The 26,212-nt window shown below is 40.8% G+C and overlaps 3 protein-coding genes across 3 annotated transcripts; all 3 read right to left on the bottom strand.

Annotated features, from left to right (window-relative positions):
• Positions 1–8,757: 8,757 nt before the first annotated feature.
• LOC145447135 (uncharacterized) lies at positions 8,758–10,492 on the bottom strand. The gene has a single exon (XM_080325556.1). It carries the CDS (start codon positions 9,845–9,847, stop codon positions 8,891–8,893), a length of 957 nt encoding a protein of 318 aa, XP_080181682.1. The 5' UTR covers positions 9,848–10,492; the 3' UTR covers positions 8,758–8,890.
• A 5,267-nt stretch (positions 10,493–15,759) lies between these two features.
• LOC145447131 (uncharacterized) lies at positions 15,760–18,844 on the bottom strand. The gene has a single exon (XM_080325551.1). It carries the CDS (start codon positions 18,807–18,809, stop codon positions 17,715–17,717), a length of 1,095 nt encoding a protein of 364 aa, XP_080181677.1. The 5' UTR covers positions 18,810–18,844; the 3' UTR covers positions 15,760–17,714.
• A 4,782-nt stretch (positions 18,845–23,626) lies between these two features.
• LOC145447132 (uncharacterized) lies at positions 23,627–25,694 on the bottom strand. The gene has a single exon (XM_080325552.1). The coding sequence runs from the start codon at positions 24,968–24,970 to the stop codon at positions 23,915–23,917; it is 1,056 nt and encodes a 351-aa protein (XP_080181678.1). The 5' UTR covers positions 24,971–25,694; the 3' UTR covers positions 23,627–23,914.
• Between the last annotated feature and the right edge of the window lie 518 nt (positions 25,695–26,212).

The raw sequence follows: 26,212 nt of genomic DNA, 5'->3' as shown, positions 1-26,212 counted from the left end.
CGTGTGACTGTAATAAGGACGTAAACGGAAATTGTGCCACACATTTCACGTCATCTAACGGAACACGATTGCCGTTATTTGACTAATGCTGTATATATCAAGTGCAAACGCGGCAATAACTTCGTGAGAAAATGTAGCGTCCACATCTCCTCTCGCAGCGTATAGGCTTGAAACCGGGAAATCCAGAATCTAGTAGTTCGGGGCGAAGCATGTGCATTGTGCATGAGTGTTCACTGTTCACTGTTCAAGTTCATGGTTAGACAGCGTGTTAAACGGAATCACGGAGGCGAGAGTGTTTAAGGCAAAACCTGTTGACACAATAGAAACTCATTATGTGTAACATGCGTCAAGGCACTGGTAATGCGAATAAGCCGCTAGGATTTGAAAGCAGAATGTTTAGTGAGAACGATACTACCATAGGGTTGCCATACGTCCGGAATTTCACTGTTAAAACTGCGTCCGGGAGGAATTTCTAAAATATGCCTAAATGTCCGGAATTTTGAAGGTTTGAAGTAAGCTCATATTTTTTTTGTAAATCAACCTAAACAAGACTATTTTTGGGCAGATTTTTGCTACTTGAAATTGTTCTTCGCGCTGCGCGCGATTTAGTATCATATATATTGGTTTTAATATGGGGACTACCGCCCTCGCAAAAACTGCGATCAAAAAAAAACAAAAAAACATTCATTTACAAAAAGAAGTCTAATTGTAATAGCAATTACAAGATAACGGTATTCATAGAGTCGCAGTTTTAGGTCGTTTGGATGCTTTATTCAAAGATGGTGGTTCTAAACCTGGGGGTAATTCGCCTTTATTCTGGGGTTCGCGAAGATGTTGAACGTAATTAGCTTCCAAAATAGGCTGTGAGTAAATCTGGGCAAATGTGCCGACCTTTAATTAGTAATCAGCTCATCAAATTCTGAGCTGGGCCACGGCACATTTTGAAATTGGAAATGGATTCGCGACCATAAAAGGTTGGAAACCACCGGATGTGTGGTGTTTATATAGCTCAGTGGTGAAGTGCACACCCGCATTAGGCTGATAAATGATCTTATCGGCGTAACATTGAACATGACTTAACGATGTACAATTGCGCCCCTTGCATTTTTGAAGCCGTCATCCTCCACCAGCTCTTTTCTACCGCTGACTCTGATTATGTGGGCGGAGAGAGGATTAAAATTATACAGTAATATATGGAAGAACCAATATTATTGACAAAATTCATTCAAATCTTTTAACGACCAGATGTATCTAGTAAACCCCCAGAAGTTGCATCGAATACCCTACGATGGGCCCAAGATCAGTGTTTATTTGGGCGGGATGGGGCTGAAAATATGTGGTTTTGGCCCAGGTTACAGCATACAATACACAACCATATACTCTTGAACCGGATCACGACCACCTCGAGTCGATAGACAAAGCGTTGCTGGTGTGACGTCATATTGATCGACAAAGCGCTCACAACTCATTTTGAAATCCGCTAGTGGGCGCTGAAGAGCGTCCGGAATTTGTGAAACAAAAATATGGTAACCCTATACTACCAGTATAATATAACGTTGAGCGGTGGGCGTTAAGGCGATAAGTCATATATCTTATTTCAGTTGAAACCCGCGGGAGTTAATGCTATTAATAAGGGTAAGAACTGTAAGACTATTTAGAGTATGCCCTTGCATGAACGTGAAATAGACGGTGTCTTCATCGCTATGAAGGATAATACTGCATTCGGTTTCATCTGGACACTTGTAATTGAATTGAAATACTTCCATACCGGTTAATTTGTGGTAAATCCGCCTCTTAGTGTCAAAGGCTTATTTCAAGAAATAATGTTACTAGTAAATGCGGCCGTACTTGCGAAGAGTTGCACAGTAATTTCCATAAAATCCAAGAAGTTAGATGCAACCGGCCAAAGATATCGCATGTATAATTGTACATGTACGGACATTGTACATTTGCGATGTACCAGTTCATGCAGCTGGGGCTTACGAGTAATCCATTCCAGTCAAATATAGATAGATTCGATTACTATTAATTTAAAAATGAGTTGAGTGACGCATATCACAACAATGACTTTTGTGTCGCGACTATAGAAGAGCAATGCGACCAGAATGGGGATAATTATATATTATACCAACAAAACCAACATCTACTAATTTATCTCAAACTATAAACGCATGATCACGGAGAGAATTGGTGAAATTTGCGAAAGCTACTCATGGAAACACCCTCGTCTCGAATGTAAATTAATGAGAATTACTATTGAGACAGCATATCGCGTCATCGTTTCTACTTTCTGCTTTACAAAAGGTTGAGTCAGGGAAATCGGGAATATCTTCTACTGTAAATAAAACAAACGGGTTATAGTTGAGTTTAAAAATAATGATAAACGCCACCGACAATGGCACTGCATCTACGACGCCAGAGTATGATTGGATTACAATGCTTGCAGTCTCACATGCCATAAACACTATCCTGGTCTGTTCAACGATATGGATACTGGTGTGTCTTGTTATGCACTGAACTTCGGGAAAACTTTGGAATATATCCACACGGAGAGGACAACTATACTCTGCGTGTACGGCAACAGTGATCTGTACCATTCCGAGGTTGATACTGGATCAAATATATTTCCATTTGCATCAGATCGAAGGAGCTTTAGAACATTGTGAAGCGCTGGTAGATCTCTCTAACGCTATATGCCTGTTTGCTCTGTTAGGGACGTATTTATTTTTATGGTTGCGACAGTGGGTTGCTTATAGCCAGCCTGTGATACGCAACATAACTTCAAAATGGATTTATATTCTCAGTTGGCTTACTTTTATCCTAATCCTCGGAATTGGCGTTTTATCCATTTGTATTTTCGTGATACCGCCATCTTACGAATCCAACGGCCGACTGTGCGTTTCCATGAGAGTAGGCGATTTGCCAACACAATCCCGAGCATTGGTTGCCTATAATCAGTATGTTGTTGGTGGATGTATCATATTTTTGCACTTCCTTGTTATGTTATTGTTCATCTACCCTATTGCGCATACTCGTGGAGATGTCTCAAGTCAGAATCGCAGAAACCAACGTGGACTCGTCAAAGATATTATTATTCGATCTTTACTATGTGCAACTGTGTCAGTGATATCCGATCTCTTAACTTTGGGACTGATTGCAATCACGCCATGGGAGGCGCCATTGTTAGTCACAGACGTGATGTACAATACGTCGTTGGTTATCAATGTAATATGCATTGTGTGCACTTTTAAGCACACGACTGATATTTTTGCGGTTTGCTGCAAGACATCTAGTGAAAGATAATTTCGTCGATGTGAAGTTTCCTTGTATGATGAAAAACTAGTACAAGTATGCTCTACACATCTATATCAAATATGTTTTCGTAATAAACAAATATACATATTTGATGAATTAAGTCATCGTTGCTACTCAAGTATAAAAGGAGGAACAACGCGCAAAAGTTATAACCGACAAAAATGAGAAGTATCGATTTCCAAAACCCGTCAAAACTACTTCAACTGAAGAAGAAAATGCATAGTCCAGAAACTACTCAAGGAAGCAGTTGCAAACAGTAGATTTGGTTGAGGGATCGCATAGTTTTAGCAGTTCATCAGTGGTGGTACTAATTCCGAAATTACATGATATATCTTCGCGACTAACGCAAAGTAACTAATGAGTAATGACACCGCAGATAAGTGGAATCTTCGGAAATGTATCTAGATATCGTGATATTGAAGGTTTTCGCAATTCTTAACGACAATTACACTCGCATAGCAGTGATGCAAACTTATCACAGAACTGTTTTCTACTTTTGGAATTACAAAATGTAAAAGTTAGGAAGTTTTGCTTAAAATGTTCAAATAGATTTGGAAGTAGTCGAAACCTATTACAACAGTTCGAAAAAGTAAAAAGCGATTCGTTGCTGACCATCTCTGCAAATATCACGTTTTTATGATAAATTGCTTGCGCCACAGGTCAAGAGGTATACCTATATTTCGCAAATATACGTATTCTGCGAATGAATTTAATATTTACGATATTTAATGCCTGACGTAAGTTAGCATTTCGTTCAAATGCATATAGATAAATTCTCAGTCGAATGAAAAATATTCCAATTGTGGATAGTGCAAAAACGCCGTGAGTAACAATAAAATAAACAATAACGCAAGTGAGTACTATTGACCTCAAGTTATTATTAATAAATAATATGTCCATATTGGATTCTATTATGTGCTTTAAAGAATTTATCTACGGATAGTTCCGTTCTTATTATCGTTGTGTTACAATGAAGACTACCTAATATAAGAGAAAGATGGAGACTTATACCTCGCGTCATAATAACTTCGCAAAGTTTTGGCTACGTTATTGCTTACGTGAAGTACATATATGTTTATTCTAAGACAGTGTATGGAAATCGAATTGATGGTCAATACATGCGGAAATGTAGACAAGCAGGGATAAATGAGAGTAATTGTTTTTGATACTATTAATATTAAAACTATCAAGTGTCCAATGACATTTTTGACATTCTCATATGGATAATACCGGTCCGAGTTAGTATTTATCCGTAACCACGGCGACAATACAGGATAGTTTGGGGAATGGTTACCTTGTCGAAGTCGCGGGGACCTAGATTCGTGCGTTCAAATGATGAGATCAGTACGGAACAAATTAAGCTACACATGCAAGCTCCCCATCTTTGTAGTAGCAACATTACAATGCCTTGGTCGCTTCGAAACCTTCCACTACATGGAGGCAAATAAAGATGATAGCCAATATTTATTTCCAATTGGCGATGGACAGAGTATGCTAATATTTTTGGAAAGAAATAGCACATTTGTTCATGAGTGCATCGGGTTGTACTACATTCCATCACGAGTCGGTCCTTACCCTCAAATCCGACTTTGTACGTGCCGCAATAGGGTTCAATATTATGGAATTATATATTATGCGAGGATTGCTAAGTGTCCGAGATGGTAGCACATCTTCCACTTGGATATGGGAAGTAACATCGACATCGGCAACATTTGCAGGAAAGCGCACCGTATCATAACATACATAACGAATATGGTAGCTTTGCTCTCTAGCCCCCGTACTAGTATTAAATTTGCCATATTATCTGATAGAGAAATCCGACATTAAGACAATCTACATATGGTAGAAGAATAGAATTGGCCAAATTTACATGGCATGGTGCAAAAAAAAACATTCGCAGTTGTACACATTTCGAATAATACATACACAGGCCTACATAGTACACAACATAACAAATTGCATATAATAATTAGTTTCAATTGATACAATACTGTGCAATACACCCCAACTAGCGTACATCCCGCTATCGCCTCATCTATATTTTCCCGGTACCCTGTTTCGTCGACTCCAGATCGCTTAGAATCGTAAATTGTATTCCAGAGTAATATTTATCCTGTTTTCTAACAACTCGATACGCATGCCGAGGCTGTTAATCTGTAAGAACGAAATACCACCATTTGCAGAACTTGAAGCACCGCAGGAGTTTGATTTTACCATGGATGCAGTATATAACCGCGTTTGTGTTGGCCGTGTACAATTATTGCTATTGACTGTACACAAAGCATCAACCAACATACACGCGGGCCTTGCCAAATATCTATGGATTTAATAACATGTCTTGAGCCAAGATCCTGCCACACGGTTGAAAAGGTTAATAAGTTTCTCGCGGGTTAGCATGAAAATATCGACTTACGACGTAATATTGTACCCAGTTTGAGCATGTCCACTAATCGGAGGGAGTAGACAGTTAGGAACCATGCTAATGTGATCTAATCGTACTGGTTCATTAATGAAAATAACCTTGACGTGTGCTTCTGTGAGGTAAACCGAAGTCTTATAAACAATACGGCCATCCTTTGATAAAAATCGCATTTTCCAAGTGATTACACATATAGGCCGAATTAGGGGTCGACTATAAATAGGTGAGAAACTGAAACTGAATTCGAGTGTCATTTTGCTATTCGAACATACGGCAAAACTATTAACGTTTAGTGAAGCTGCGAACGTTCTACGTTCGTGTTCGGTTTCCAATTTCAATATTTCAGAGGCTTGTGCCGACAGACAAACCTTGGATACTGTTATGAAATAGAAGAATTCTGCAGTCATCGTAACAATGTTAATCGGAATTCCTGGAATTCATACAACCTGTTACGCACTGCATCGAGGCGTCTTAAATTAAATTTAAAAGATATAGTTGAGCTTAACCTTAAATAACTTATCGATGGCCTACACCAGGGTGGCCCACCTGCGGCCATGCAAGATTAATTTTGCGGCCGTCCACACTGGAAATTTTTTTGCGCTTTGCGCGATTCTGGGTGACCTAATTTTTTCGATTAAATGTAGAAGTGTGCTTGCAATTAGGGATGGTGTGAACGTGAGGTTCACGTTCGCGTTCTGTGTGTGAACCTCAGAAATTTGGAGGTTCACGTTCACAAACGAACCTAGGTAGGTTCTGCACTGTGAACCTTTTTCATATATTACAATTTTCACTTCATTGTAACATCTTTGGTTGAAATTTATTGCCTTTCAACTGCGAGCCACTCTATGCATTGCGCTGCAGCATGCCATGCAGCAAAAAATCAACACTAAACCTTGAACCGCAATCACGCAACATCAAGAGCGAAATAAACTACATGTAGTGTATAGGTATAGTCAGCGAATGATGCTTATTCAACCAATCTATGAAACTGATCTGATTGTCTGATCTATCTAGAGGGCGTACGGGGTCAATCTTTATTACATATATTTATTGTCTCATCAAAACCAAATCCGTGCGATTGGGCTGTTGGATACTGCTGTATAACTTGTTACAGTAATATCGGTAGCAAGCACAGAAACCCAATTTACACTCTCATCAATATCAATGTAGTAATACTCACACGCCGAATACATTGTCCGGTCTGGCCTAGACCGTTAAGGAGTAAGCTTATATTCCCTTTGCAAGTCCTCGTCGAAATTGTCGGCAAGGCGACGAAAGATATTGATTTTATGAGATTATTATATAATTTGATTGCCCGAGTTGATACATTTGGCGACGATTAAAACGTCAATATGTACGTCAGCATTGTGGCATTATGTGACCCGAGTCGTCGCAAGGTATTGTGTACAACTGTACATTAATATAGGCTATAACTTCACTAAAACGTAGGGTTGGAATTAGCAATATGACGTCACGTGACGTCATGGGGTTCACGTTCGCGTTCACACAGAACCTTTCAAAAAGGTTCGCGTTCACACGAACCTGAACCTTCTGGAGGTTCACACCATCCCTACTTGCAATCTGGTCCCCACCGTACAAATTTGAATCGCGGAGGAAAATAATGTGAATCACAAAAAATACTAATTTGGAGTTGTTTGCGTCTCACGAAAAAAGTTTGTCTGGTACGTTTTTGGTGATTCCAATCCAATTTTGACTAAACCGGCAATTCAGCTTCGCGCGCACCCCAATAACTTTTCACAAAATTTCCGACGAATTCGAAAATAGCGTTATCAATAACGGACTTGGATTTCGACGGATATAGAATGTGTAGGTTTTTTGAAATGGTATTCAAAAAAGGCAGTGCCTTAGAAAAGGGGGTTGCTTCACCCTACGGGAGCCCAAGACCAACGTTTCCGGGACACGGACGAAGTGCTGCTTCAGTTCAGCCTATACCTGTAACTGGTATATACTGGGCTTTGTCAGCTTAAAATTTCATAATGAGTTTTTCCAACAGCTTGTGGTCCGAGGGTGCTGTCGTCGCGCTAATGTCACGCTTTTTCGGTAATTGCTCTATTTTGTGCGCTATGTTGTTGGCAATTCGAATCGTTCTAAATGAGCCAGTTTTTGTAACTGGGGAAGATATATAGAAATCTTTGAAGTCAGCAACGTCAACGTCAACGTTTCTGAGAAGGAGCGTTCCGCTTCTACAATTAGAAACTTTCATGCGAGAATTATTTCACAAGAGAACAGTGATGCCACAGTAACCGCAATGGCTGCCCGCGATGCGAAGTGCACCATGCAGTGTTTGGCGTTCAGATGGTCCATTACGACTTCCCGCTGGAATACGGAGGTGAGCTATATAAGTATTCAAAATGCGGCCGTGAATAGCTAGAAGGTTGAACACTGTGGCCTAGACGCTGACCAGAAAGAAGTAATAAATACAACTCCTTATCATGGTGATTAGAGCTTATACTCATACTTATTCACAGTATGTAGGTCATTTTTTGTCAAATGTACGTCACGCTTCGCTTCTCTGCGCTGCCGCACATTAATGATTTCAGATTTTGTAGTGTTCTTTCTGTCACCGCACCAATGGTAGACTGGTTTCTCGGTAGCCGTTCTCTATTTCATCACTTTGGTCAACCGATAGCAGACGATAAATATACGATAAACTGTATCGGCTCTACAGAAGGCGCGCTTATCTTGATTTAATTTTTGATTGGTTGAGTACCAATCGGTGCCTTGATTCTGATACCTGTTCGATGTTACCGTTGTTTTTGGCGCTGTTACTCAATGGTGCTGGCGTTAAATCAGCTCAGCACTTCAAAACAATATCACAACTTTGGTAGCTTTTTCACGCCCAATTCTTTACCACGTCCGTCTTTTTTTCGCCTGATATTTAAGCAGCACTGCGAAAGCTCGTGAACCACTATAAGTTGATCACAAAATATTTCACAAATATTTTTATTCATTACATAGAATTAAGATCATTCCCAATACGAGATGGAATCGCATACGTGATCATTATTAACCGGATGGTATTGCATCGGTAAGCAGAAATGCATCTTTATATGCTTCAAACGTAAATTATCATCAATGGATACATATGAAGATGTAAACAGAAAGGCGAGTGATCATATTACTAAAAATCAGTCTTTATACCATGTTCCGCCTCCTGCAAAACACTAGTATGATATCCAGGGGATGCTTGAACGTGCAAACCACGCAGCACATATTTGTGAATATCGACGCGTTGTACACCACGTCCGTAATTAGCACCGGTGATCCCCACGGAGTCAGAGCCAGTATGAGTAGCGCCATCGAATCGGACGACACGGCAATGATAGCGCTTATGGCAGAACGGCGTACCATTTTACTGACGACGCGGCTCTGATCGTCTTGTGACGATGCTGACAATGCCATTCTGTTCCGGATTAGTGGGTAGATAAACAGGAATAGCAGTAAGATTTGTAGCACCACCAGCGGGCCACCGACAAAGTATTTTTTCATCACCGCCCAGTTCTTGAATTCCGTTGGCATATTTTCTGTCTTCATTCCCACGCAGTATTTTCCGTTTGAGGTGTAGGAGGGTGGGATGACGTAGAAACACATAAAAACAGTATCTACAACTACGATGTAACCCAGCGCAAACCAACTTAGCGGGCGTATCCAGCGAGGAGTCAGTCTGTGCACAGACGGATCGCTGTATATAACTCTTTGTCGCATCCATAGAAATATGTAGGTCGTCAACACCGACGCCGCGTACGATGAATTTGTCAAGTCTACAAAAAGCTCACATTTCTCAAGTCCGCCTGGAATGTTATGTAGATGATAGTAGACTTGGTCTAACGTTAATCTTGGAAGAGCACAGACGATACTTGTAGTACAGGCGACGTATAGCTTCCCTCTTTGCGTTGAAAGGGTCCACAGTTTACGGCGGTTTCCATGCGCTACCACGCTTGCTAGCAATAGAAATGTCGAGATTAGCAGAACAGTATTCAGACCGTGCGTCAGATTCAAACTAGCTTCCCATTTTTCTTCATCCTCGGTCGAGTTACAATTGGATATATTGACTTCGGCAGTTCCTATTTCTGACATCTTCGACAAAGCCATTGCGCTGAGATGCAACCGACATGCGTTTATCTCCACATGTGCTTGGTATTGAATCTCCAACCTTGCAAATGAAGGATGGTATATATTTGGCGCTATCGGTACTGATCGATATCGAAACGATCATATTTACTAGTAGATGGATCATATCATGTTCCGGCATATCAGAATGTTAAATCACGAATCGGCTAATTATGAGTCGTTGTTGTGTGTTACAACAGACGATGTAATAGTTGATATTGCGTATCTCGAGTGTTCCAATGTGATATAGACACCGTCATCCGCGAACCCGATATCATACTGCATGTGGTGGATAATAGGCAATAACAAAGCATTATCCTTGGTAGTGGGTATAACATCTCCGCATATTTTTATCTTCCTGAGATCAGGGATATGAGCCACATTTGTGGCCTGATCGAATGCAATTGATGTCATTCTCCTATACGCAAACACTAACTTCGGAGTTACAGTATGACCCACATGAACGTGCGGCTTGTCAAGCCTTCAAGTTGTGAATGCATGAGTATCTCAAGTCGTGATGAGAGTAACGCAAGATTCTGACTCAGTAGCATACACTTTATTGGTCGGTACACTCGATAGATTGCTTGGTGTTCGTTTCACAAGGAATCTTACGCGAAGGGGAAATACCTTACGCGCTTGAGTGGGAATTACGCATGTGATGGTTTGACAGTAATGAAGCTGGTGATACTGCGTTCTCGGTATATAGACCTTGAAAATAAGCTTTATGGCTATGACGTAGCTTCTTTTATTGGCACGAGTGTGTAGTATGTTTGATCACGACAGCTTTCCTCGAATGAAGTCTGCACAGGCCTAATATGATACAGCATTGACTGTTTTATAGCCTACCTCTGAGTCAAATTTCAGTCATTTGGAACCAATACGTTACCATCGACGCTACCGGTATATTTCATAACTCCGTAGTTAACTATAGACAAGCGCTCGCACCTCAACGACTACCATTTTTGGATACTTAAACACAACGCGATTAATACTACGATCGCGCAACGGAAGGCAGTAAGGTCTCATGAAAGTTAGGCTTCAAGGCCAACGAAAAAGGCAATGTTTTTCTTAATTGTCTGAAGGATGTTATAAATATATATAGATATATATTTTCACATGCAATTTGGGCTCTCAACAATCTTTGTGAAAATTTGAAATAACAACATAATTAGCGCAAAGTTTGATAATGTGAGATACGACCGCGCAGCGGCTTGTTTGTCAGGGCCAAGACGGGACTCAGTATTTTGACCCGGGTTCATTTTCGACTTGATGCCGCATTCGCTAGACCAACGGGCTATATACTCGGCAAATTAGGATTTACAGGTTTGTTTCGTTCGTAAACAGTAAACGCTCAATAGTAAGGATTCCAGTCTTAGCGGCGGAGTTTTTTTTTGTAATCCGAGACATCGCAGCAGATTTGAGGGGTAAAGTGAAGCAGATCCTTTTAAAGTGCCTTATCCGTCTCTATGTGAATGTACGTTGTTGATGTAATCGACTCAATGAACCGGAATAGAATTCTTTCTTCAGGTATATCGTAGCCCAGGCCTTTCGTGAATGAAGTTCAACAATGGACTGCAGATATGAACTGTTTCATGTTGGCACTGGCACATACTACATATAATCATATAAATGGAACCCTTTAGTTTAGGGTTACCATATTTTTGTGAAGCAAATTCCGGACACTCTTTAGCGCCCACTAGCGGATTTTAAAATGAGGTGTAACACATTGTCCGTCAATATGACGTCACACTAGCAAAGCATCGCCCATCGACTGTGATACACTATACAGGAATGGAGCGGAACATGGGTCATGAATTCGGCCATCTGTAATTTGAGCTCTGGTGATTGCTACTTGCTACGGTCTGCAATAGATTTCTCCACGGGCTGGATGAAATCGTCAGCGGGCCGTGTCTGGCCTGTCAGGATTTTAATTGAAAGCCCTGTTATACTGTTAGGTCGGGGCGGCTTTCTGGTTATGTGTTTTAATCAGGTTCGAAACAACATTTTTTTGCCCAGTTCCGCCCAAAAGAGCATTGATCTTGGGCCCATCATAGGGTAGCCGTTATAACCTGTTGTGCACTTACTATATGCATTTGGCTGTTAAATTTCATGTATGAACCAGGGTTGTAACCAAGTCACAGGGCTCCGAGTCACAAGTCAATCTCACTTTTATAGTTTTGACTCGAATCAAGTCGAGTCATTTTCAATTCACTACCGAGTCAAGTCCGAGTCCAAGTCAGCGAAAAGAGGGCCGAGTCCGAGTCATGGTATTATGACTCGAGTCCGAGTCCAAGTCATTGTGTTGACTGCTCAGTATCCAGTTAAAATCTTGTTAACCCCATTTTTTATAACTCTGGTGATATCGAATAGTTCGCATTTATAATATACTAATTTTCCTCAGTTTTAGTAATTTCTGGTTGCATTCTCAAGTACCAGCATCAATAGACGAAATCCCAATAGTGTGGTTATTTACTATTCTTCGAAATTACAATGAAATGTAGGTCTTGGTCGTCGGAGTCTCGAGTCATATGACTTGGTTCGAGTCATGCGCAATGACTCGAGTCCAAGTCGAGTCAATACACAGATTGACTCTAGTCGAGTCGAGTCATTTCCGTGTTTTGAGAAAAGGACTCGAGTCAAGTCGAGTCATCAGAAAATCGTGACTCGAGTCTGACTCGAGTCTAGTCATGACTCGAATCATTACAACCCTGGTATGAACTCTGTCAATAATATTGATTCTTTCGGATATTAGGCTACTATAAAATGCACCAGCAGGTTACACATTCGGTGATTTCCAACCTTTCATGGTCGCGACCTCATTTCGCACTTGAAAATGTTCTGTGGCAAAACCTCAAAACTTGATAAGCTGATTACTAAAAAAATTCAGCTTGCCCAAACTTACTCATGGCCTAGGAAGCCGATTACGTCTAAAGCCATCGCGATTCCCAGATAAAGGCAAATGACCCCAAGATTTGGAACCACTGTCTGTGACTGAAGCATCCCATCGGCCTTAACCAACTCTAGGAATAGCTTATAATTGCGATTACAATCAGACTTTTTCAGTAAATGATGGTTATTTATATCTATTTTGATCGCATTTTTGACGAGGGTGGTGCCTGGTACCCATACTAATATCATTATACGTTGCATTAAGTCGCGTGCGGCACGAAGAAGAGTTTCGAATAGCATAAATCTGCTTGAAAAGATTATTGTTTATGTTGATTTACGAAAAACGTTTGAGCCTGTTTCAAGCCTTCAAAATTCCGGACATTTTGGCATATTTTAGAAATTCCTCCCGGACGCAGATTTTTCAGTGGAATTCCGGACATGTCCGGGAAATTCCGGACGTATGGCAACCCTACTTTAGTTCATATTCGGTTTCGCTTCGTCTTGGTCGAAATCAGAGGGGAAACGATCCTGTCTTAATTAAGTGAAAAATCAATTATTCGTTTCATAGTCATGCGTAGAGGCAGAAAACACATTCAAAATACTGTAGTGTTCCCTAATAGATCAGTTGCAGCAGCGCTATTCTGCAGTAATTGACCTTGATCGCATGAAACGCACAAGTGCTATACAATCAGATTAGTTGTACTCAGGGCCGTAACAGCACTTCGTCAGCCCCCCCCCCAAAACGTTGGTCTTGGGCCCCCCACAGGGTGGTACACCTAACTCCTGGGGGGCGAAGCCCCCCAGACCCTCCTCACGCTTTTCGCTCTTTACCGATAATTATCATCAGTTACATTAGGCGTCCGTTTAGTTGGTTAGCTTTTCTGGCCTAAACGCGCGAGGCGATAAAAATTTCCATAATTCATGACTGAATCGAGCAATATGGTCGGGGAATGCATATATATTGCTATCCATTTAATCATCACTCTGCTCGCGTAATCTGATTTATCGGTACAGCCGAGTGAGGTGTGTTTGAAAAGGTAGGACCCCTCAATAATAATTGAACATCTCCGGGTGTATACCCGTTGGCAGAGAACGAAACAGCACTTCGTCCGGCCCAAAAAAACTTGACTCTTGGGATCCTATAAGGTGATACGCCGACCCCCCCCCCATCACGTTGTTCGCTTTTGCCACGAAAATATAGTTTTTACTGTTTAGTGATCCAGTGCCAAGCGCGAAAATTTTCGATAATTCGTGATATAATCGGTCAATAATATCGGGAATTGCATATATATTGCTGACAGTTTCTTGTCCTCTCTGCTCACGTAATCAGATTTTCCGGTAGAGCTAAGTGATGAGCCTTTTAAACTGTAGAGCCCCCAAGTAATAATTAAACATCTTCGGGCGGGCGGACCCGTTGGTATGACTTCGTTACATGATGTTATTTCGTGAGCTCCTTTCTGCTATATCAAAAAATATAGAATCGCGCAAACGTACTAAACTAAAAGATCACACGATTTCTAATTGGTATTTCTTCACTGGCATATAATTTTTCCCTGCGGGATGGTATTTGTCTCGTGCGGGTCAGATTGTCAAGACAGGAACATTCGGCGCCAGTCATTTAGGTGCCTATGGACAATTGAACCTATATGTATTTTGTATATATAACGAAGTTTTCGGTCAGCATAAGGGCAGTGCTTTTCGGCCAAGGTTAACTCGCTGCCGATCGTTATGACACACTTCTGGGAGTCCCATGTTACATGGCCTTAAACTTTATATGTCTTGGTGCGTCGTGGCCCGGTAATGGCCAACGCCGATATGCCAATTTCTATAATTCTTGCGTATTTTTTTCTTGGGGGAAGAGTACCCAATAATAAAGAGTAAAAAAGTTTCATAAATTTTCCAAAATTACTCTATAATTTAAGCTAATTCACGAAATAATTTTGGGCCCCCTTCGAGCTCGCCCCCCCCCCCCCAAATGGGGGGTTTGGGGTGCGGCAGTTACGGCCCTGGTTGTACTGTACAGTATTTCGATACCAAACGATTCAAGAAACACTGTATACGTTTACTGTTTTACTGTGTAACACACACATCCCCGATGAAAATAGTACAATAATTCCTAATGTAACAGTATTAATCTGTGCTGCTAGAGCTGAAATGGCATTTTGACTGGATATAAGAATGCCGCAAAATGCTTGGGGAATATGTAGTAGCCTGATATGTCATCTCCGAAAAACCTGTTTTCCAACGCTTCTAAGAGATGGTACTAGACTTGAGCCAAGATATATCAAGGTAACGTACAAATTATTTATCGTTGTTACGGGATCAATGTTGTACAGTTGTTCTTTCCAGAGATGAGCGGATTTGAAATTTCTATGTCCTAATCCAATCCAAATCCGAAGTTTCAATTGTCAATCCCAAACCTAATCCAAAAATTTTGTATAGTCAAATCCTAGTCCTATTCCGATTCAAACTTAAAATTCGACTTTGAAAGTCTATCTCTTCTGACTATAATTCTGTAAAATGAGGACCAAAATCCATGACGTAGCTTTGGTAGGACGACAAACTTTGTCGCCATTCGCCTCAGGACAATAATCTTCCGAAAATCAGTAAATCCAATCCCAATCCTAATCCATTATTATAAGATCTCAAATCCTAATCCAATCCTAATCCGCCAAAATTTTACAAATCCGGTTTTTCTTAAATCCTAATCCTAATCCATGCTCATCTCAGCTTTATTCGTGCTCCACGTTTTGTAGCCATCGCCGTCTAACATTACGAATACAAGAATCGAGACAGATAATCGCAGAAGAATGGTGGTTGTTTCTTGTGAGGTTGCATTTCACTCGTTCCAACCGTCATTTATTTTCTTGCAGCGTTGGGATCAAGTCACTACCTTCGAGTCACGAGTCATCTCGAGTCATTGCACATTTTGACTCGAGTCAAGTCAAGTCAATCGATTTTCGAAGGTGACTCGAGTCAAGTCAAGTCACGTGTTTTTTGGAGGTGACTCGAGTCAAGTCAAGTCACGATTCAAGTCAAATTGGATTTTCGAAGTATGAGTGATGATGTAAAGTCATTAAATTTTGCTAACTGGGTGAAAGACAGACTAATTAGACATTTATGTTGCATCAAATTACAAATATAAAGTTAAATATACATGCAAAAAGGCACTATATCGCTCACGCACACTTAGAACTGCTAATAAAATACTTGAGTAACTGCTGCGTATAGATACATGCTACAGTCTGTTATTATCAACCAAAATAGAGGATCGAATACGAAGCCTCGAGAAGTCGTAACAAATTGATATGTTACAGTATCCTACACTACCCATCTACACACCTGCGAGAATATAAACACATAAATGATGTTCGTTCGATTTAAATTATATACCAGAGGGTTGGTAAAGGTGGGCGCTGCGTACTGAGCTTTGAGAAACAAAGATGCGTTGCTATTGGATTAATCCACTACTGCTACGACAACGGAAGTTGTGATCGTTTCGTTTGCGGTCAATTTGCAATCAGTAAATTTCTGGTTGCCCTCACAAGTGACATCGGCGTATCGCGAACAATCCGAACATACATAATAAAAGGGTGATTTAATCGACACCGTCTAGTTGATGACTTGAAATTGACTTGTTAATTTTGCTCCGAGTCACGAGTCAATTGACATTTTTGAAGCGCCGAGTCAAGTCAAGTCAAGTCATTTTTACAAAGCGACTCGAGTCAAGTCAAGTCATACGAAAATGTTGACTCGAGTCTGACTCGAGTCAAGTCATGACTCGAGTCATCCCAACACTGTTTCCTTGTGACAGCTTCTCACAGTATAACTTCTGGTGATATCCATTCACACACCTGACACCGCCTTCACGCAATCAAATCATTCAGATTTTGCACTGCAGCGACATCGCGTGTTTCTTGTAAAGAATTCAGCCATATTTATTGCAAACCACGGCGGAAATGCTATCGATGCTTATCTTATATACCATATATACAGTGATAGGTCCGATTTATGCGTGGGTGTATTTATTGCGTCGCACATAATATTTTTAGTCAACTCACAATTTGTTCGAAGGCAGAAGTAGGTGTTGCAAATCCAGCCCATTTACTGGTATCAGACTCCAAGCTGTTACACATAGCATCGATATAACATATTTTGCCAAAATTCGTAGCACAATGTGACATCTTTTAACTGGAATTTCCAACTGGTGGCAGTAATCTTTAAAATATATCCCATAAGACTTCATTTATATACAGTAAAGTATGATACTAGCACATCCATTGTCCAACAGTTCTTGTATGTTAGCAAATCAACTTTTCATTATCATCATCACCGTGAAAATAACATCATGTGGTTTTCGTAAATAATTCTAGCAGTATTGAAGAGCCTCCTACACGAACAATCTTAGGAATGATGAGGTTATTGATGCCAGCACGACAAATAAGGACCATTGACACGATTTTTACGGAGCAAGATATCGGGTAGTGCCAGCGATAAATCGGTCGGGCTCTAGTTGATAGGGATTGTCCCCTGGTTGAACCAACAACATCGTAACTTTAAGAATACATGATATAATGGATGTTCCAAGAACATCAGCCATACATACTGATGCTATTCCATGGCGCTCTAATAGTGATTTCGGTTTCTTGCAACTTGAGGCGTATTATGCAGGGCCCCGAAGAGGTTGACAGATATATATTGTGATGTCATATCTTACGCTATACATTGTTAAAGCCGTTTGGTGCTGGTATGAGATTCTGTTAAGAATTATAACGTAAACCTATACATAAAAAAGGGCATATATTTTCATAATGTAAAATAGTCCAATACATGTCTCATATGGCCCAAGGGAAGAAATATCGAGTAACCCAGTAAGGTGCCTGTCAGCATAAATGATATTATTAAAATCGTGAAATCATGTATAAATGATTAATGATTGTGATTACAAATGTATTACGCTTCACGCGGTGCCCGTGTCCCGGGTGAGCTCTTCAGCACTATCGGCGGACGTGCTCTGTAGATTCTTACAGCAAGTTAGCAGAATAGCAGCCGGACTTCTGAAGGTGCAAATGATGCTACACAAATTGACGAATATAGTAGAATTATAAATGATGTCGGTAATCAGCAACGGGGCACGCCACGGCGTTATGCCGAGCAGCATCAGAGCCATGCAATCTGACGTAACAGCTACAATTACGCCGATCAGATTTCTGCGCATTGTCTCCGTTATGAGGTCGGTTTTATGCTCGTGGTTAGTAGGGACGTTAGCGCGAGTCTTGGCCATTGGGTAAATGAACAGGAAAAGAACAGAGACTTGGACTGAAAGCAACAAGCCGCCGACGATGTATTTATTTTTGAGAGCTAGCGATTTAATATGTTTCGGAAGATCATCTAGCTCGACACTGACGCAGTACTTCTTAGTAGATTCGTACGATGGAGGTATTATAAATACGCATGAAAACACGACCGCGGTCATCAAAATAATTCCAAGTGATACCCAGCTTAATACGCGTATCCACTTCGGTGAAATTCTGCGGATGGTGTCATTACTGTGGATCACCCATTGTCTCATCCACAAGAATACGTAGGTCGCCAACAGTGCTATCGAACAGCTTGCGTTCGACAAGTCCGTCAGCAATTCACAGTTTTCCAAGGCTCCGACGATATCCGCTAAGTGATAAAAAATTTGATCCAACACCAATCTTGGTATCGCCGATCCGATGGTCGCAGCGCATGCAATGTATAATTTTCCCCGATGCGTTTTCAAGCTCCACATCCTGTGCTTGTTTCCGTGCAAGATCACGCAAACCAATAAGTACATTGTAGAGCATAGAATGATAGTATTGATAGCATGCGTGGCAGAAAGTGTTGCAGCCCAGTCTTGCTCTGCTGATGTAACGTTGCTGTTAAGCGATGTTCCGTTACCAGCCGACATTCTGTCGCTGATTAATCGCGTGGATTTCTTAGTTCCTAAAGTTTCACGTAATACACTGATATAGGCATCTATCCGACAAATAGGATTTCTATCAATTATAGCGCTGAAACGGGTTGCCATACATTTTGGAGAAATATTGCATTGTCTTTCATCTTCCGGTAGAAGGACGTACTTTGCAACGAAATGATAAATTTGAAACACCTTGACTGACCAAGCTGCGCACTGCGCAGGCATACATGCGATAGTTTTGAAATCTATATTAGCCTATAAACGACAAAAGCCTATTTGTGTCCTAAGGATGAAAGCATACAATTGAACATGAAAGTTGGACTTATATTGTGCAGTTAAATTGTATCTGCTATATAATAGACTATATTTGCAGCTTCCTTGTCCAGCGCTCATGCATTCACGGTATACATATGTGCACAGATCCTGTCTGTATATATATGTATATCATGAGTCGGTGTATAAGCCGCCAATACATCAAGGACAAAACATATAACGTCCTATATTCGTTGTTAAAATGTGATATTTGCTATGGCATGACCTACAATATCTTTTCTCCGAATGCTCTGTACTGAAAGGAGTATACTGCATACTTTCCTACTTCTTCTTTTATCAACCTTTCATCTGAAACGATGACAGAAGTGCACACTTTAAGGCCAACCTGTGTAAATGATATATGATTCAGAGACGACGCATAACTACATCTTGACACTTGAGTAGTGATTGCATTGTTGCAGACATGTCGTATACAAGCTTCATTATTACACAATATACAGGAAGCGGTCGCTAATAATACGCACATATGTTGATAATAATCTAAGCAGAGGCTCTTCAACCTTATTTGTTGTGGTACACCCATTTGACGTTTACTCAAAACTCGTGCACCTCTGATCACGTCACCGATTCCGCAGTAAGCGTAAACCAGGGGTGTTCCACTTTCTTGGTGTACTCGACCGCATTTCGATTACATATATACCGTAGCATACGGCCCCATCCATCGGAGAGTCGTCATGGACCATTTGAAAGACAAATACTCATGTTAAATTGACTATACGGGAAATTTGCACCGCGGATTACCCTCGTGGCGTTAGGAGCTATCACTGATTTCTTGATCACCTTTCGTATACAACCTCCTAGGTGTAGAAGCAGAACATCCCCATAGGATTCCTATATATGCACCAAAATCGCGACTATAAATGTGAGTCAAAATATTATAGATAAAAAACACAATGGAATGAGTGGCGCTTATAACAACTGGAGACTTTTTGCGCCACGGACATAAACAAGTTAAACGCTATACAGAACGTTCATAATATATATGAGAAATATTTAGGAACACATGTGCACATGAAAGGTTTTTATAGGTTTCACAACGTTACTCGCGTCGATCTAACATATTCAACTACATATCGAAGTACTTGTGGGTCCGTCAGTAGAGTAGGCATGTCGAAAGCTACATTCTTCGAATTTGCATGGCTTCGTAAGCATTCTCTTTGATTGCGGTATTTTCTGAAATTCATCAGAAAGCGCTCTACGGTTTCATCAATACCGCATACGTCGCACAGTCGCAAGTCGATGCATCCGATCCTGTTGAGATGGTACTTCAGTCTGCAATGCGTCGTTCTTAACTGTGGAATAATCGAGTTTCGGAACCTTGTGTCCACAAAATAGTATAAAAGTCAATGGAATTGGGTTTATAATCGCACCGTGCGCGAAGTTTTTTTTTCAACATCTTGAAGAATGATTTCCGTCGATAATATTGGTAGTTTCACATATTACTGGACAGTGGACAGTATTGATCGATTCCCAGCTCGCGTGACCAGATTAACGGGTAGAGTAATGATGGAGAGGTGTCTTCGAAAAATTTGGCCACGAAATTAATGCTTATGCTTATTCCGGTTTTTATTAATCACTTTTTAGCATGTTGTTATCTCTTGACCTCCCATCAGGATTGACTGTATAGTCAAATACATTTGAATCGCCCACACGTACCAGTGAAACTCTCATTCGTGGGACGCACGCGATTCCAGCTTGGCATTTCTTTATGGGGCGCATCATTTTCCTCTCTACGGTTCGCATTTGTACGGAGGGGTTCAGATTGCAAGGACATACTATCATATTAAAAGCGAAAGGTCATCCCGAATCACGCTAAGCCCGAAGGAAATTTTTAGGCTGAATTAAAATGTCTCAACGATTTGGGGACCAATTCGTAAATTCAAATTGCATATTGACACACGCTAATTTAATTATGTGTAGACGGCCACATAATTATTGTTTTACGGCAGCAGCCCTGGCTTAAACGCAACAAGGATCAGAGGAAATGCTAAATACTAATCGGGATTCGAGGTTACTGCACCACCACCTAACACAGTGTTTTTCAAACTCTACCCCCAGACCCCGCTGGCTATACGCTCCCGCAATTATGTACACTGCGTTGTTTATTAGTATATCGCAGGAAGTACCAATTCTACATGTCTGGGCTGACTCAATGCTTTTCTCGAGGACCATTATAAACAGATATCGCAAGCTGAACAGTGAACGCATGTTAACTTCACCCTGATCTACTCCAAAACCAATAAGTCCATTCCCAGCGGTTTCATGATGAGTGGAGACATTTGCTCATGACATCCGAATAGGAATGTAATTTACAAGCTTCGTGCAGTTGTTATGAACATTGTACTATATTGCAAATCCTGTCAACCTGTTCTAAAGCGTAAACTTGCCGATTTACTGTGATAGCTAGTCATCGGTCCATTGTAATGCGGATCTGGTACACCCCAGTACACCCCATTCGAGTGGTACACCCTGTAAAAGTTCTGGTACACCCGAGAGTGCACGATACACCAGGTTGAAGGGCCCTGATCCAAGTGGGTACATCGCGCTGTGTGATTCACAATATTTTCCGTCGCTTGTCCTAGTTCTTGTAGGCTAACAAACACTACTTTTCATTATTATCATAACGGAAATAACATCCTGCGGTTTTCATAAATAAATCTAACAGTATTGAAGAGACTCCAACACGGAAAAACCACATGAATAGTGAGATTATGGACGCCATGATGGCAAATACAGACAGGAGCCGAGCCATGACAATATTGTTACGGAGCTACCAGATATCGGCAAGCAGATAGATCGGTTGGGCTCTGGTTGATACATACGGGCTTGTCCCAAGGTAGAACCGACAACAACCTAACTCCAAGTATACATTATATCCACGACGGTCCAAGAACATCAACCATAGCTACTGATGCTATTCAATGGTGCTCTCATCGGGATATCGGTTCTTATAGCAACTTCAAGCGTTTTATGCAGGACCACGAAAAGGTTGGCACATACATAGCCTAATGTTGTGATATTATACGCTATACATTGTTAAAGCCGTTTGGTGTTGGTCTGAGATCCTGTTAAGAATTATAACGTAAACCTAAACAATGAAAAAGTATATATTTTCATGATGTAAAATAGTTTGAAACTTTTCTTATATGGTGCACGGGAAGTAATATCAAGTAATCCAGTATGGTGCGTGCCAGCATAAATGATATTATGAATAACGTGAAATCAGGTATATATGAATACAAATACAAATGCGTTACGTTTTACGCGGTGCCGGCGTCCCGGGTGAGATCTTCGACACTGTCGGCAGCAGAGATGGAAGCGGGCCGGGTGAGCCGGACCCGAACCCGGCCCGAACCCGACAAGTTCAGCCCGAACCCGGCCCGAACCCGACGGTAAAGTTTTGAGCCCGTTTCGGCCCGAAACCTAGTTCAAATAGCAATTTTCAACTGTTGCGAGCAAATAAGCTGATATACGATTCAAATTTCGAGCTTTTCAACGCTTTCAATGCTCTCACTTCGTTTTCTTTCGATAGCAATCTTGCATATGGCAAGAGAACTTAATATGTCTGAATGAGAATACGCTGAAAACAGCCCCACTGTTAACTTAGTTCCACCATCCTTTTTGCAAAATGTGGACTGTATTAAATGGTTCAATATTAAACTAAATTAAAGCAATAAAGGAATGAAATTGGCCAAGATGAGAAAAAATAGTGTGTTCAAAATACAAGTCAACTGTCATCCATACAAAGGGCGTTGCATTCACACGTTATACGAAGAATTGATTATTTCAATAGCCTCAACAGTTACTGGATACAGTCGGGTTCGTCTCTCAATTTGTAAATGGGTAATTAACAATATGAAGTTATTGTTTCGCGTTATTCTGAAGTTCTGTACCACAAATCACTTGTTCAAATAAATGGGTAATGTATGGCATCTTATCAATTCGTTCTCAATCAATTCTCTATCCTCTATTTTGGCTGGTGACTATCAACGTAGTTTACCAGTTATACGTATATGTGAGCGATACAGCGCCTGCTTGCGTGTATATTCAACTCTATATTCGTTTAGCGGTTCAGAATCAGGGACCACTCAATATGTATTTCAGACAGCTAGCAAAATGCAATGATGCAATCATGCCTCATACTTCGAAATGGCAACTTGACTTGAATTGTGACTTGACTCGTGACTTGACTTGACTTGACTCGACTTGACTCGAGTCACCTTTGAAAATCGATTGACTTGACTTGACTCGAGTCAAAATGCGCAATGACTCGAAATGACTCGTGACTCGAAGGAAGTGACTTGATCCCAACACTGCTATATAACAATACTACCGCTGTCACATAGCCTAATACAATATAAGTTAGTTTCCGTATAGACCTAAAGCAATTCACCATGGACGACAAAATCACTATGGCGCATCTAAAAGCTTTCTTTAATAAATATTAACACCGCCGTAACACATCTATCGATCAATTCTGCTGTGCCACAACGGAAGCCGTCGTCTATACCTGCTTCTAGCTGTTCAGTTCATCATGCCTCATCGAAATTAAAAAACTAAACTGGTAGTAATCCAGGCTCCAGCATGGTAATCCATCCATCCGTAAGTCATGTTTTCGTCACAATGTGGCCTGAACAATGATCAATGTCTGGCGTATTTGGGACACTTGTTTACTATTTAGCTGACATTGTTTCATTATTCAATCATAGTCTTCGGGCCGTCTTATAATGAAGTTTATCTGGGTTCGTACTTCGTATAAAATTTATTCACAGATATTGCCATACTTATACGTGATACGGTATTGGTGTATCTTATATGTAGTTGTGCCACTTTCGAACAAAATTGCAAATCAAATGCTTTTCGTAGTGACTATTCGGCCCGATTCAATCCCGATAATTTTTATAACTTTGGGCCCGAACCCGGCCCGAGCCCGGCCCGAACCCGGCCCGAACCCGAAAAGCCCGGCCCGACTTCCATCTCTGGTCGGCAGACGTGCTCTTTAAATTCTTACAGCAAGCTAACAGAATATCAGCCGGACTTCTGAAGGTGCAAATGATGCTACACGAATTGACGAATATAGTAGCATTATAAATGATGTCGGTAATGACCAACGGGGCACGCCACGGTGTGATGCTGAGAAGCATCAGAGTCACGCAGTCGGACGTAACAGCTACAATTACGCCGATCAAATTTCTTCGCATCGTCTCTGTTATGAGGTCGGTTTTATGATCGTGTTTACCAGGGACGTTGGCGCGAGTCTTGGTCATTGGGTAAATGAACAGGAAAAGGACCGAAATTTGAATTGATAGCAATAAGCCGCCGAGGATATAGTTACTTTTAAGAGGCTGCGATTTGGTATGTTTCGGGAGATCATCTAGCTCGATACTGACGCAGTACTTGCCAGTGGATTCGTACGATTGAGGTATTGTAAATACGCATAAAAACACTACCCCGGTAATCAAGATCATTCCGAGTGAAACCCAGCTCAATATTCGTATCCACTTCGATGAAATTCTACGGATGGTTTCATTACTCTGGATCACCCATTGTCTCATCCACAAAAATATGTAAGTTGCCAACAGTGCTATCGAACAGCTTGCGTTCGACAAGTCCGTCAGCAATTCACAGTTTTCCAAAGCTCCCTCGATATCCGCTAAGTGATAAAAAATTTGATCCAACACCAATCTGGGTACCGCCGATCCGACGGTCGCAGCGCACGCGATGTATAATTTTCCTCGCTGAGTTTTCAAGTTCCACATCCTGTGCTTGTTTCCGTGCAAGATCACGCACACCAATAAGTAGATTGTAGAGCATAGAATGATAGTGTTGATAGCATGCGTGGCAGAAAGTGTAGCAGTCCAGTCTTGCTCTGCAGATGTGAGGTTGCTGTTAAGCGATGTTACGTTGCCATCCGACATTCTGTCGCTGACTAATCGCATGGATTACTTCGTTCATAAAAGTTCACGATGCACTGATATTAGCATCTATCCGACAAATAGGATTTATATCAATTGTAGCGGTAAAACGGGTGACCAACTGACCATATCTTGTGCAGGAACTAAACAATGAAAATCATTGCAATGCCTTCATTTTCCAGTAGAAGTACGTACTTCGCAACGGAATGACAAATTTTAAATTCCTAACACCTTGGCTGAACAAGAGGCAGGCAATAATGTGATCGTTTTGAAATCTAAAGTAGCCTATGAACGACGAAAGCCTATAGGTGTTCTAAGGGCTAAAGTACACGATTGCATATGAAAGTTGGATGTGCGGTTGCATTGTATCTGCTATTATCGGCTATATCAGCAGCTCTCTTGTACATCGGCATATGCACATCATCCACTCGTGGTAAGCATATACAGATTATACACAGACCGTATGTAAGTATATGTACATAATGAGTCGCTGTATATGCCGCAAAGATATCGAGGACAAAAATATATAACGTCCAATATCTAGTTAAAATATGATATTTGCTATAGCAATATTATTTCCCGAATGCTCTGTACTGAAAGGAGTATCCTGCTTACTTAACTACATTTTCTATTAATATGCGTGTTAAACCTTTCATCTGAAACAATGACAGAAATGCACACTGTAAGGCAAACCTGTTTAAATGACATATGATTCAGAGACTACGCATAACTACATCTTGACACCTGAGTAGAGATTACATTGTAGCATGCATGTGTTATACAATCTTCATTGTAACATAACATATGGGAAGTGCTCGCTAATGATACACACTTCTGTTGATAATAATCTAAAAAGTTACGTGGCGCTTGCGTGATTCACAGTTGTTTCGTGTGTTGGTGAGTAGGCCTATACATCCGCTTAATAAATTGTAGAGACGGTCTCTTCAAAATAAATGCAATCGTTTCCTATAATATGATATAAATATACATCGCAATATATACATCGATACTTTCATTACTCACTAGTTTCATTCAGTATTTTCCTATTGTATCATGGTTCTGAACATGTTTCAAATATAAAGCGCAGATGTGGTATTTGAGCTTTACAAACTATAATTATCTCTCGGATATCCCGTAACTAAGTTTAATTTTACTCCAGACCTTCTTGGTCGGTATTGGACATGCATATTGTATAGCCGGGAGCAATTCTGAAAAACGTATATTTCAACAGGAATATAAAATTTTCCGTAACAGGGCAAACGAACT

Source organism: Botryllus schlosseri, chromosome 9 (assembly GCF_051294905.1).
Source record: "Botryllus schlosseri isolate E-star chromosome 9, Bs_hap1, whole genome shotgun sequence".
NCBI classification, from domain to species: Eukaryota; Metazoa; Chordata; class Ascidiacea; order Stolidobranchia; family Styelidae; genus Botryllus; species Botryllus schlosseri.
Note: the sequence above shows the minus strand (reverse complement) of the source record. Positions and strands in the feature narration are given on the sequence as shown.